The sequence below is a fragment of the Hemiscyllium ocellatum genome, chromosome 37 (assembly GCF_020745735.1).
Source record: "Hemiscyllium ocellatum isolate sHemOce1 chromosome 37, sHemOce1.pat.X.cur, whole genome shotgun sequence".
Lineage (NCBI taxonomy): Eukaryota > Metazoa > Chordata > Chondrichthyes > Orectolobiformes > Hemiscylliidae > Hemiscyllium > Hemiscyllium ocellatum.
The window spans coordinates 21,276,890-21,291,907 of NC_083437.1; the positions used below are offsets into that span (position 1 = coordinate 21,276,890).

General features: G+C 41.4%; 1 protein-coding gene across 1 annotated transcript in view; it reads left to right on the forward strand.

Annotated features, from left to right (window-relative positions):
• The window catches only part of mfap2 (microfibril associated protein 2), a 43,112-nt gene that overhangs the window by 13,513 nt on the left and 14,581 nt on the right, over positions 1-15,018 (forward strand). The window contains exon 5 of the mRNA XM_060852075.1: positions 10,479-10,520. Coding sequence (XP_060708058.1) covers positions 10,479-10,520 — 42 coding nt within the window. The remainder of the gene's footprint in view (positions 1-10,478; positions 10,521-15,018) is intronic.

Here is a 15,018-nt window from a genome sequence, read left to right on the forward strand (position 1 = left end):
AATATCAGGAAATGGCTGAGTGTATTGGACACTATAAAGGCAATGGGCCCTGACAACATCCTTGCTGAAATGCTGGAGACTTGTGCTACAGAACCAGCCGTGCCTTAGCCAAGCTGTTCCAACATAACTGCAACATCAACCCCAACAATGTGGAAATTTGCCCAGGTATGTCCTTTCTATAAAATACAAGAGAAATTGAATCTGGTCAATTACCACATACCCCATCAATACTTTCAAACATCTGCAAGTTGATAAAAAGCATCAGTTCAATGTTATCACACAACATTTACTCTACAAGAAATTGTTCACTGCTGCTATGTTGGGGTTCTGCCAGGACCACTCAGACTTCATCAGAATCTTTGATCTAAAAAAGGCAGGAAAAAAAGCTGAATTCAAAAGAAAGGTGAGATGAGACTGCTGTTACCATCAAAGCAACATTTCGCCAAGTATGATGCTAATAGGCCTTAGCAAAACTAAAGTCAATGGGAATTGGTGGAAAATTCTATACTGCCAGGAACCATTGCTAACATAAAAGAAGTTTGGCGGTGGTTGTTGGAGGTTAATTATCTCAGGCTAGGGCATTGCTGCAGGAGTTCCTTAGGGTAGTGCTGCAAGGTCAAAGAAATACTCATAAAATTTCAGCACTTGAAGTCCAATTGCAATAGTGAAGTGGTGTCTTTATTACGGATGTGGGGAGCAAATGCTGGGCAATCTGAATGCTTCTGCACCAAGGTTAAAAGGAGCAGAGTTTATACATGTTTTCACTAACAGTTACAACTCAATAGTATTAGGTAGGCAAAGGCTACAGTACAATGGCCTCTGATGGACTGGTAATTATATTACAGTACAGTAATTATAATGCAGAGACCTAGTACTGTCTTTTTGGAGACAGTAAGCAATGTGTGTATATTCTACTTGAGATGCATTGATGTGAATCGGGACCATCAGAGAGTGTGACAGTAGTCTTCCCCATTTCTTAATTATGTTATCATTTGCATTGTTTAGAGTTCCCCATTTCTGAATCAGGACATCCTATGTTATTGTTGTGTATGCTTTGCCCCTGTAGCTGCTGACTGGCATTCTGAAATAAGTCCAAATTTTGCACTTTTGGTATCATGGGCCCAACCTGCTGCTTTGTCAATGACCTTTCTTCCAACATAAGATCATGAATAGTTTGTTGATTACAAAGAGATCTATTCCATTTGCAAGTCTTCTGTGCCCTCATTCAGCAAGTCAAGGACAACACTTGAGCTTGGGTTGCTACATGGCACCTAACATTTGTGTCGTACAAAGTGCCTATTATCGTTGAATCATGCACCATTGACATCCCGGGTGGAATCACCCATTTGCCAGAAACGTAACTGGATCATCCACTATGGCTACAATAACAAGTCAGAAGCTAGGAATTTTGCAGTGAGTAAACTTCCTGAATCCCAAAAGCCTGGACACTGCCTCCAAGGTACATGTTAGAGCTAACAGAATACATACCACTTGCCTGAGTGCTGTTCCAAAAATACTCCACACCAACATTCAGGATAAAGTGACCCCTTGATGGCATCCCAACCACAATCTTTAAATATTCACACCCTGTATCATCAGTTTGTACTATCTACCACATGCACTGCAGCAATTTGTCAAGCCTCCTTCAACAGCACCTTCCTACAGGAAATCTGTTGTGGTTCTGTTCGCCGAGCTGGAAGTTTTTGCTGCAAACGTTTCGTTCCCTGGCTAGGGAACATCATCAGTGCTATTGGAGCCTCCTGTGAAGCGCTGCTTTGATGTTTCTTCCGGTATTTATAGTGGTTTGTTCTTGCCGCTTCCAGGTGTCAGTTTCAGCTGTAGTAGTTTCTATGTGGGGTCCAGGTCGATGTGTCTGTTGATGGATGTTCTTGCCGCTTCCGGGTGTCAGTTTCAGCTGTAGTGGTTTGTATATGGGGTCCAGGTCCATGTGTCTGTTAATGGAGTTTGTGGATGAATGCCATGCCTCTAGGAATTCCCTGGCTGTTCTCTGTCTGGCTTGTCCTATGATGGTAGTGTTTTCCATCAGGAAATCTAGGAAATCTAATTGCTGTTCCTTCACTGTCACTGGGTCAAAATTCTGACACTCCCTCTCTGAAATATTGAAGATGTGCCAACACCATCTGAACTGCCGCATTTCAAGAATTGGCTCACTGCATGTGCTGAAGGGCAGTTGGGGCTGAGGATGAGAAACGCTCACCTTACCAATCATGCTGACATCCTGTGAATGAATTTTTTAAAAAAAATCTTTTTAAGAGGCTGGGCTCAAATTCAGACACACTCCTTGTGAGATGAGGGATTTACTGGAACATATTTCCCTATGCTCTCGTGAAAATGGTACATTCCTTTCCTTGCTCACTGCACATCAGATAACACAGGCAAAGAAATTATGTCGAATTTTCACAAACAAGGCCCAATTTTCATACCTGTTTACACAGCAACAAATTGTTGAAGCTGATTTTCAGCCAGCAATGATTAAGGAATTTCTCAAAGTTCTTTTTTATTTCACATATTGACTGGAAATCTGAAAGGGGGGGGGAAGAGGCACACGAGCAGGGAAGTGGAACTGGGATAAACGGGGAATATAGCATTGGCTCTTGAGCTAAGGAAGGCCACAAGATAGGATAGTTCTGTCAGAGGCAAGATGGCAAGACCTCTCAAGGTGCTGGGGGCCTTGTGAAGGGAGACTGGAGCAGTTTGGCTGGGAGATTGTGGCGGGGGCTGGGTTGGGGGGGTGCGAAGCGGTGAAAGAGAATAAAGGATTGAACTGAAAGAATGCGAGGAACATTCGCAGCGAGCTGGGTATGTGCCAATAGATATTAGTGTGGTGCAATTGGGTCCAGCTGTTTCTCGGTCTGCATTTCTTCTTTGTTAATAGTTGTGGCATGGTCCGAGCTGCATCTGGACAGCATCGCAGTTGTTTACACTATTGTCAAGCATTGCCCAGGGGAATCCTGTGTAAATGAGCATGGAGCCTGTACACAGCCACCAGTGTCAAGGAAAAACAGTATTGGCAACATCGTGCACAGTGAAACTCTCGCCTACCCGTTGCGTGTCAGTGAAATAAGTTCTGCATGGGCCCAAAAGTTGGGTTTTCCTCCCCACACCCCATCTTTCCTGATGGAACAAATTAAATGTGCGGTTTATAGCATCTTTCAGAATCTGGGGATCTATCAATTACGTATTTTTTGAAGTACAGTCATTTGTGTAATCTGGGTGTTGTCACACTGGTTACAAATTCCCTCAGTGTCTCCACAGTGCAGTCAAAAATTATAGAAATAAAAATAGATGAGCTGAGCTTAGATCCTAATCCCAGAGCTAAAATGAGTCCCACAGCAAGAGCACCAAGTCCCATCTTCACAGTGAGGCTACCCTCCATCAAATTGTGTTGCAATGGCACTGTGCTAAATGGAAAAAAATACCTTTCAACTTAAAACAGGGCATCCTTGATGTGCTGTGGACTATCAGCAGTAGCTGAATTGAATTCAACCATAATTTGTAACTTCAAGGCTCAGTATATCCCTCACGCCACCATTACCATCAAATGAAAGGATCAACCCTGACTCAATGAAAAGTGCAGCAGGGCATGCCAGGACCAGCACCAGGCATGCCCAAGAATAAGGTGCTAACCTGGTGACACTACAACACAGGACTACCTTCATGCATACAGTGGAAACAGCATCCAGTAGGTGGCTAAGCAATCTCACAATAAACAGTTTAGATCTATGCTCTCTACATCCACTTGTGAATAATTAAAAAATGGATAGGAGGTGGAGGTTCCATAAGTATCGCCATCCTTAATGATGGAGACTCTGCCACATCAAAAAATTAGGTTGAAGCATTCGCAGCAATCTTCAGCCAGAAGTGCCAAGTGTATGATCCATCTCAACCTCCTCCAGAGGTCTCAAGCATTATAGGTGCCAGTCTTCAGCCAATTTGATTCACTCCACATGATATCAAGAAACAGCTGGAGACACTGGATATTACAAAGACTATTGGGCCCTGACAATATTCCACAATAGTAATGAAGATTGTGATCCAGAACTAGCCATGCTCCAAGCTAGGTTGTTCCTGCAGAGCTACAACACGTATGTCCTGTGTGTAAAAAGCAGGACAAATCCAACCCAACCAATGACTGCCCTGTCAGTCTCTTTCCAATCTTCAACAAAGTGACGGAAGGTATCATTAATAATGCTATCAAGCAGCGTTGATATAGGAATAACCTATTACTGACACGCAGTTTGGATCAACCTGGGCCATTCAAGTTCTGACCTCAGTATAAACATGAACAAAAGAGCTGAATTCCAGAGGTGAGGTGATAGTTAGTTTGTACACCCACAGTCTGTGGGGTCTAGGTACTTCCACAATGCTTTTAGGAGGAGAGATCCATCATTTTGACTCATGGACAGTGAACAAATAACAATACAGTTCAACAGCAAGATGATGTGTGACATTGAGGGCATCTTGTAGGTGGTAGTGTTCCTATATATGCTGCCCTTGAACGTTTAGGTTGAGGTCACAGGTCAAAGCCAAATTTGACAAGGAGCTGGAGTAAAATTGAAGTCAGTTAAAATTGGGGCAGAATGCTCTCTACTGGTCGAAATCATGGTGAATACAGAGAAAGTCTTTGCGGTTGTTGGAGGTTAGTCATCTCAAGCTCCATGACATCCCTGAAGACATTCCTCAGGATAGTGTCCTAGGCCCTACCATCTCCAGCTGCTTGAACAAAGACCTTCCCTCCATCAAAAGTTCAAAAGTGCAGATGCTTGCTGTGGATTGCACAATGTTCATCACAATTCACAACCCTTCAGAAGTATCCGCATGCAGCAACACCAGGGCAACATTCAGGCTTGGGCTGAAAAATGGCCAGTAACATTCATGTCATATGAGTTCCAGGCAATGACTGTCTCCAACAATAGAGAATCTAAGCATCACCCCTTAACATTCAGTGGTGTTACCATTGCTGAATCCCACATTATCAATACCACAGGAGTTTTGCCATTGATCAGAAACTGAAATGGGCCAGACATAGAAATACTGTAGACAAAAGAGCTGGTCAGAGGCTAGGAATTCTGCAGTGAGTAACTCACCTCCTCACTCCTCCCTGCCTGTCCACCATCTACAGGGCACAAAACATGACTGTGATGGAATACTCCCCACTTGACTAACTGAGTGCAACTCTTTCAACACAAAAGAGGTTTGACAGCATTCAGGACAAAGCAGCCTGTTTGATTTGGAACCCATCTATTACCTTCAACATTCATTCTTTTCACCATCAATGCACAGTGTGTACCATCCACAAGATGCACTGCAGAAACTCACCAAGACTCCTCAGAGAGAAACATCGAAACCTGTGACCTCAACCTAAACGTTCAAGGGCAGCATATGTAGGAACACTACCACCTACAAGATGCCCTCAATGTCACACATCATCTTGCTGTTGAACTGTATGGTTATTCGTTCACTGTCCATGAGTCAAAATGATGGATCTCTCTTCCTAAAAGCATTGTGGAAGTACCTAGACCCCACAGACTGTGGGTGTACAAAACACCAACACACTACCACCTTCTCAGTGCATTTACGGATGGGAAATAAATGCTGGCTCAGCCAGTAACACTCATATCCCATGACAAATAAAAAACAACCAAAGTTGGGAGAAAGACTTTCCTCATAAATTAACTTTAAAATGATCTGGAAACAAGATTAGAGTCTTCTGGCACAAGATTCACATGTTATTAGCTGCATCATGTCACTGCTTTGAGCATAGGGCCTCTTTCAGTTATCTTTTGAGAAGGACAACAGTTCCAACAATGTGGCATTCCTTCAGCATTATGAAGTATCAGCCTAAATTTTGTTCTAATCTGGAATAAACCCACAACCTCTTGGCCTGGAGACAAATGCAATAATAAATATGATGATTAAATACAACGTGGTGTTTTCCTTCTGTGAGATGATGACTTAATCTGGACAACTACAATGGTACATAATAGATATGTAAGACTGTTTGCTTGGTTGGATTTGGAACATGAGGAAATACATAAGCCAGAGAGGATTTAAGTGATAAAGAGAGAGAAGAAATAAAATTCACCTTGCATTTATCTCATACCTTACATCAGCTCAATACATACAAAAGAACTTTACAACTAATTAAATACTTTTCTAAGTTTAGTTACAGTTGTGATGCAGAACATTGTGATGAAAAGTGTTTGAGTATCATTTTAGAGTTGGATTTTAAAATAGTGACATGTGAGGTTACTTACTTTTCAGAAGAGTTCAAAAAAAGCTCACATACTTCTTTTGGAACAGTGACCTTATCTCAGTTTGTGTCAGAGAACAGAAGCCTCCTGGGGTATTAATGGGAAATTGCTTTATCTGTAGTAGTTTACAACAGGTGGGGTAAACATTGTGGACCATTAACTTGTTTTTTTTCCAGGATAATCAAGCATTGAATTTAGATAAGAAAATCCAGAGATGGAAAGTTATCAGGTAGCTCAGAGGAGCTTCTGGGTCAGAACCACTCCTTTAGAGATGAGTTTTTCAGAGCAGTTAGGAGAATACGTTACCTCAGTTAAAAAATATATAGTTTTTGCAACTTCCATACCATGAGTATTTGATTAGAAATCTCCAGATTATTAGAAGCTGAGAAAGTTCAAGCTGTCCATTTTTTGCATATTTATTTCAGAAGACTTTGCAGATCAGAGAAAAGAACTGGAGAGAACCAGCTGAGTTGAATTTCTGTGAAGTCATGGTGTTGGGACATGGAGAAGACTTTGTTTTACTTTGTGTTTTAAGGTCTTTCAAATTGTGATCGCTATCTTAGATAACTTGGTTTTTTTAAATGTTTTTAATGAACTTCTGTTGTTAAATAAACTCTGCACCCTTGTGTAACTATGTTACAGTGACTAACCACCATGTTAATTAAAAATAACATATGATCTATCAGACCAGACATCATTCTGGGGTCTGATTTTGTCTAATATACTATCAGCAGTTTTTAATAATATCATAGATTATACATGGTCTCTGGGAGCCCTCTTATAGTGCAGTCGTAGTATCCCTACCCCTGGACTGAGAGACCAGGGTTCAAGTTCCATCAGTTCCAGTGGGGTGTAATAACAACTCTGAACAGGTTGATTGAAAATAACATAACTCTCTGGTAGAATATTAAATGGATGGATTTGGGTTTACAGTGAAGTAGACTGGAGGATGTTATTGAAGATAAAGAATGTGGGTGACTGTAGAGCCACTTAAGATGGAGAACCATTGATGGAAAGAATGACCTTTTCTAGTTCCAAATTTCTTGTGAATTCTAGTGACCATGCCCTCACCAAAAAAATTGCTAGAAGTTCAGTTGTCAGACAAATACATACTTTGAGGAGATTGGTGTAGGGTCCATTGGTAATGAACCTGCTTTATTCATTCGCTTTTGAGTTCCAGATTTTTTCCATAGGTAATCTTTCCACAAGTCCAGCACTCAGAGTTTCTGATGGATTAAGTGATAAAGGGCACTGAAGAGACCAAGATATCGTAAATAACACATTACATAAAACCATCATGCCAGTAATAGTCACACTGTACCCAACCTCACACAGATTTATGAAACTCTTCCAATGCTGGGGAATCTGTATGATAAGTAACTGTACAGGTAGAGAGATTCCAGGTTTGATTGACATTCTGTGCTGGGTTAGATAATAGTCTGTCTCAGCATCCTGGGTCAAAGAAGGGAAATACATTAAACAAAAATCTGAAAGAACTGTGGTAGTGGAAATCAAAACCAAAAACAGAAATTGCTGGAAAAGCTCAGCAAGCCTGGCAGAATCTGTGTAGAAAATTCAGACTTAATATTTCAGATCCTGTGACCCTTCTTCAGCACTAATGGCAGCTAGGAAAGAGTTGGTATTTATACAGAAGGGTGGGTGTGTGTGTGTGTGTGTGTGTGTGTGTGTGTGTCTGTGTGTGGTATTAAAGTCAAGAGTGTTGTGCTGGAAAAGCACAGCGGGTCAGGCAGCATCTGAGGTCAGTCTGAGAGAACGAATAGCTGCCAATGGAGACTATTAATGGCTGCCAATAATTGTGTGTGGTAGCAGCCCATGTGATGATAAGGCCTGGTTGTGGGGGTTGGGATAAGAACAAGGGAGACGGTGCTTATGCTCTAAGATTGTTGAACTCGATATTTAGTCTGGAAGAATGCATCGTTGGCAAGTGGAAAATGAGGTGCTGTTCTTCCAGCTTGTGCTGAGCTTTGCTGGGGCATTGCAGCATGCCTGAGATAAAGAGGTTGGCCAGGGAACAGGGTGGAGTGTTGAAATGGCAGGCAACTGGAAGCTCAGGGTCATTTTTGCAGAAAGAATGTAGGTGCAAAGCAGTCACCCAGTCTACGCTTCATTTCCCCAATATTGAGACCACATTGTGACTGATAACTTTCTTTAACCCATTCTTTTGCTTCCTGTAGTAGGGAGAGTGAGCAGAACAATATTTTTCCCTCGCTGCAAAGTGTATTTCAATTCATGGCAGTTGAGGACGAAACTGATATTTCCAGTTGCCAAGCCTGACAGCGAAAATGGTCAGGCTTCTGTACAAAGAGAGAGCATTTGACTGAGGCATTGGAGAAAAGAACCTTCAGGACATGAGGCAAGCAAATTGGTTAAAGGAAGTTAAAGGGGATAAACAAAACTCTCAAATACCATGACGTCTAAGTTTTTATTATTCAACAACTTATTTTATCTAGTGCCTTTAACATAAAACATCTCAATCATTTCATGATAACATTGTGAGACCTAAATTGACAGTAAGCCAAAGAAAGAAATGTTGTGACAGTAACCAAAATTGAGTCAAGGAGATAGCTTTGAAGGAGAGTCACAAAGAAAGACGGAGAGGTGGAGAGATTTAGGAAGACACCTTATGGCATGGATAATGGAAGACAGGACTGTCAAAGAAGACTAAATAAAACTGGGGATGCACAAGAGACAAGGACTGACTCAACTTGTCCATGCCGACCAGATATCCCAACCCAATCTAGTCCCACCTGCCTGCACCCGGCCCATATCCTTCCAAACCCTTCCTGTTCATATAACGATCCAGATGCCTTTTAAATGTTGCAATTGTACTAGTCTCCTCCCTATTCTCTGGCAGCTCATTCCATACAAATACCATCCTCTGAGTGAAAAAGTTGCCCCTTAAATCTCTTTTATAATTTTCCCCTCTCAACCTAAACCTATGCCCTCTAATTTTGGACTCCCTCACCCAAGGGAAAAGACTTTTTCTATTTATCCTATTCATACTCCTCATGATTTTATAAACTTCAGCCCCTGATGCTCCAGGGAAAACAGCCCCAGCCTATTCAGCCTCTCCCTATAGCTCAAATGCTCCAACCCTGGCAACATCCTTGTAAATCTTTTCTGAACCCTTTCAAGTTTCACAACATCTTTCTGATAGGAAGGAGACCAGAATTGCATGCAATATTCCAACAGTGGCCTAACCAATGTCCTGTACAGCCGCAACATGACCTCCCAACTCCTGTACTCAATACTCTGACCAATAAAGGAAAGCATACCAAACACCTTCTTCGCTATCCTACCTACCTCCTCTCCAAGGTCTCTTTGTTCAGCAACACTCCCTAGGACCTTACCATTAAGTGTATGCATCCTGCTAAGATTTGCTTTTCCAAAATACAGCACCTCACATTTATCTGAATTAAACTCCATCTGCCACTTCCTAGCCCATTGGCCCATCTGATCAAGATCCCATTGTATTCTGAGGTAACCTTCTTCGCTGTCCACTACACCTCCAATTTTGGTGTCATCAGCAAACTTACTAACTGTACTTCTTATGCTCACATCCAAATCATTTATATAAATGATGAAAAGTAGTGGACCCAGCACCGATCCTTGTGGTACTCCACTGGTCACAACCCTCCAGTCTGAAATACAACCCTCCACCACCACCCTCTGTCTTTTACTTTTGAGCCAGTTCTTTATCCAAATGGCTAGTTCTCCCTTTATTCCATGAGACCTAAAGTGCAGAGAGAATGTTGTGGGGCCTGGAGAAGGGTATGGAGATATGGAGTGTTGTGGGGGCTGGAGGAGGTTATGAAGATAGTGAGTGTTGGGGCTTGGGGAGGTTATAGAGATTGGGAATACTGTAGGGGCTGGAGGAGGTTACAGAGATAGGGAATACTGTAGGGACTGGAGGAGGTTACAGAGATAGGGAATACTGTAGGAGCTGGAGGAGATTACAGAGATAGGGAATACTGTTGGGACTGGAGGAGGTTACAGATAGGTAGAGGTGAGGCCATGGAGTGATCTGAATACAGGAATGGGATTTTTAAATTTGGGGCATTGGTGGACTCAAGCAGAGCAATAATGTGAAATGAACTTGTAACAAGTTGGATACTCTCATAAAAATCCCTCCTGTTTAAATAATTAGTTGATGAACTGACAATGATTCTTTTCTTTTAACAGTTGCAAATTTTGAAACAGAACCGACAGAGCCTGGCCCCCTTGGTGAGTAATGAAATGATCACACATTCACTATGGTTTCAGTTTAAAGAATGCTTGAGCCTTTGTTACTGGTTTACTACAATTTGTTGGCCAGCTTTGCTCCTCATTTGACTTTTCCTTGTGGATATCTTTCACCATCACATCCTCCGAACATGTAAAAATGTCGTGCAGGTTGCTGGTACCAGATTTCTGCTGTCACAACATAGAACACAGGAAACAATGATGACATTTCTTTTGTATAAGGATTTTACTTTGACCTTTACTATCAGAGAGAATGGAGTCTTGCTTCTTATATTTTGACACTGTTGAGAATGCACCTAGAGCAATGCTCAGTGTCTGTCTCTTTAATAAGGAGGTGTATGCTTGCTGTGAAGGTAGCTGACTGGGTTGATTCCTGGGCAGAAGGGGTTATCTTATGAGCAAATGTTGATCCTAAACTCATTAGAGTTTAGAAAAATGAGTGGTAATCTTATGGAATTATAGAAGATTCTGAGATTCTCAATAAGGTAGATGCTGAGCAGATGTTTCTCTTTGTGAGGGTTGTAGAATTAGGGCAGAGTTTCATAAGAAGGTTCATGGCGCAGATTCATACAAGCAGTGGCAGAGATGGGTTTGAGTCCAGTACAAGACCTGGCAGGGTCAGCAGCGGCTGCATTAGTGAGGTAGGCCTGAAGTAGATACGTGGTGGCAGCGGAGTCGGGTTTGGGGAGCTGCGGTACCCAGTGGCATCGGTCGGGTCTGCATTGGGGAGGTCCAGCGAGGACTCATAGTGGCGAGGGCGTGGTTGGAGGTGAGATGGCACCGAGTAGTGGTGACTTTCATTCCAGCGACAGTGACATGGTAAAGGGGTGTTGTACCTGGCCACCAGGCCATGACCCATGATGGAGCGCTTAACAAGAAGGAGTGTAGGATTGAGCACTTTCTTTATTTGTTCATTTTTCTGCTTTTATGTTCTATGTTTTGGTTTAATTGTCTGTATTTTAAGTTGGCACCAGTGACTGGCGACAACACTTTTCACTGTATTTCAAAACCAAATACATGTGACAATAAATAAATCAAATCAAGCCAAATCAAATCAAATCAATAATATAGAAACAAAAAGAAATTTATTCTCTTGATGGTCTTTCATGTTTTGAGCTTTCTTCCTCAGAAAGCAGTGGTGACTGGATCATCGAATACTTTCCAGGCTGAGTTCGTGATATTTTTGATTTATGAGGAATCATTGGTAATGGAGGGAGCAAAAACAAGAAAATGGAGTTAAAGCTACAATCAGATCAGTAATGATCTTAGTGAATGGTGGAGTAGGTTCAAGAGACTAAATGGCATATACCTGCTCCTATTTCTAATGTCCTTATGTTTCCATCTTGATTTCCTCAGTCAGGACCTTGTCTACTGTAAGTGTATATCAGAAGTTCAGTCATGTAGTTAGCCTCAGCATCCTTGATGAAATGGACATAAAAAAAGTTCCTTAACATATGATCAGGGAAGTTGAGACTTCTCTGTAGGGAAAGTCAACAAACTATCTTTCTTGTCAAATCATAGATGTGTATAGAATTTTTCCCCATGCTCACTTACCTTAACAACTGAAGATAATCATCACCAGTGCACCCCTGCAGAGGTTGCATAGTGGACAGGGGAGACAGAAGAAGGATGCAAGGAGTGAATACAGTTTTAAATCTGACCACAAAAGAATATTCAAACCAGGAGCCAGGAAATCACTGAATTCCCTTGAAAATGATTGTGAAATCTCCTGCTTAAAACTGAATATGTTCAGGGAGCTACTGGATGGAGAGAAAATGTAATGGATATTATTGTGCCTGAATATGGTGTCAATTGTTGAACTTAAGTCATGGACTGGGATTGGAGATGCAGTGAAAAGAGTAAATACTGTCTGGTTAGAATATTCCAGTTTCATGCATATGCAATGAAATGCATTAACTGTGGCCTTACCAGTTTGAAATAAATGTTTGAGTAATGGCATTTCTTTTGGGTACAAGTGTGCGTCAATTTGAAAAAATTTTTTAAAAAGTTGTTGGTAACTTGTGCCTGTTGTTTTGTGGAAGTGTAAATACTGTGATGTGTAGAAAATCTGTGCTTTCCTTGTGTAATGCAGCTTTAAGTTTGATGGAATGATGATCATTGAGGATATTCATGAATTCTTCTAATTCTGCTTCTGTGTGAATCTAAATATCATGTGTCAACTCAGATACATTAAGTCAGTTCTGACTTTCCATCACTTCAAGAAACCCCTTCTCTCAATTCCTTCCAGGGTTTAATTCCATTTCCAATACACAGCCACGCCCCCACTCCTCCACTGTTACTACTTTACATGACTGCACTACCCAATAAATGAGTTAGTGAGAATAAAAAAAAGGAGGCCCCTGTAGTCACGAGGTCAACCAGGTGGATCTCATAGAATATGAGTTCCCTGATTGGAGGCTGTTAATCTGGTCCCATCAGAGAGCCCTGGCTGAGAGATATAAATAGGAATTACTGAGGTTCTGTTCACCCTAGGGCCTGGCTCTGAGCTAGCTGGGGCTGTGTCATGTACTATTCATGTGTAAATAAGGGTAACTTGATGACAGAATACCAACCTCTGTGGAGTTATTGCTCCCCCTAAAACCAAAATGTAGCCCCCTACAAGAACAAGTTTGCTAGGTGTGTGTGTGTGGTAATGTGTTGGGGAGATGGTAGTGTTGGAAGTGGATTTAAACCCTGAAAAGAACTAAAAGAAGTTTTTTTTCAGTGATACAGACCGGGAGGTGGTCTCTCTTTAGTTTCTACACTGGGACCGTTATTGTTCGTGTACAAAAATAATTTGGTCTCAGAAGTTGAAAACATTTGCAATGAAATGCCATTGAGCTCAGTAACAGATAAACAGACCCACAGAGTGGACAGGTAAGTGGCAAATTGACTTCAATATGAAGAAGTATAAAGCGGTTCACTTTTTTTTAGTATGGATAAAGAAGCGACATACACCCGGGAAAGCAAAAACTAAATGGAATAGACAAGAACAGAGATCTGGGAATACTGGATTCCTGAAGGTAGCTCATATGTTGATGAAGCTATAAAGATTGTTGCAGGGAATGGAGGGTTTGAGCTGTAAGGAGAGGCTGGGTAGGCTGGGTCGTTTTGCACTGGAGGGAAGGAGGTTGAGGGGTGCTCGAATAGGTGTCAATAAATATAAGATAGTCACAAACAGATCCATAAAGAATTTAGGAGGAGTGTTGTTACACAGAGAATGATGCCATGTGGAAAAAGATTTTAAATCTCTCAGCACCAATTAACTTACACAGAATTAAAATTCAGCTCCTGGAATGTGTGCGCGGTGAGGAGGGGAGGGGGTGATATAAACAATACCATAGGCAAGATAGGAGAAAGTGAGGACTGCAGATGCTGGAGATCAGAGCTGAAAATGTGTTGATGAAAAAGCGCAGCAGGTCAGGCAGCATCCAAGGAACAGGAGATTCGACGTTTCGGGCATAAGCCCTTCTTCAGGAAGGGCTTCCTGATGAAGGGCTTATGCCCGAAACATCGAATCTCCTGTTCCTTGGATGCTGCCTGACCTGCTGTGCTTTTCCAGCAACACATTTTCAGCATAGGCAAGATAGGCCAGTTTGTCCTCTTGGTGCCTTGGGAGTAAAGTTATGTCCAGATCAGACATAAAATGTTAACGATGTACTGAGGGTGAAGGAAAATTTGGTGATTTCATGACTTCTGAGGTGAAAGGAGCAAGATTTACAAAAGACATGAGGGGAAACTTTGTTTTACACAGAGAGTAGTTTGTGGATGCAATGAACTGCCAGAGGAAGTGGAAGATACGGGTACAGTAGTAATGTTTAATAAATATTTGGATAAGTACATAAATAGGGAAGGTTTGGAGGAGTATGGGTCAAGCACAGGCAAGTGGGACTAGTTTAGTTTGGGATTGTGGTCAGCATGGACTGGTTGGACTAAGAAAGACTGTAATATTTGAACTTTCAGCTTTGTTTCTTTATTTTCTACTTAAAACTAAAAAGGTGTCACTGTACTATAATTACTACAATGTTTAACTTTCAACTTTGATCTTTCTTTCTGCCTTGTTCTTAAAATTCTGTACCTAGGTACGTGCACCTAAGATGGTGATGTGTGTGGCGACATTGTGCACTTTTCACTGTATTCCTGTACTTGAGTACATGTGACGACAAAATCAAATTGACAAATCGACAATTGAAGTGTCTTTTCCCTGCTCTATGACTCTATTAGAAACAATGTAATAGGATTATTTTCTAGAATAATTGATTACAAATACAAGAAGATAATGTTAAATGTATATAAGAACTTGATGGGACTGTAACCAAAGCACTGTATGCATTTTTTGGCAATCACAATTACTAAAATGATGCTGAAGTGTTGGAAAATGTGCAGGAAAATGTTACCAGGGATGAAATTAACCATTTTGAGGATGCAATTATCAAGAAATCTGGAGGAGGCTGGAGCAGTATTCAATGGAAAAAGATGA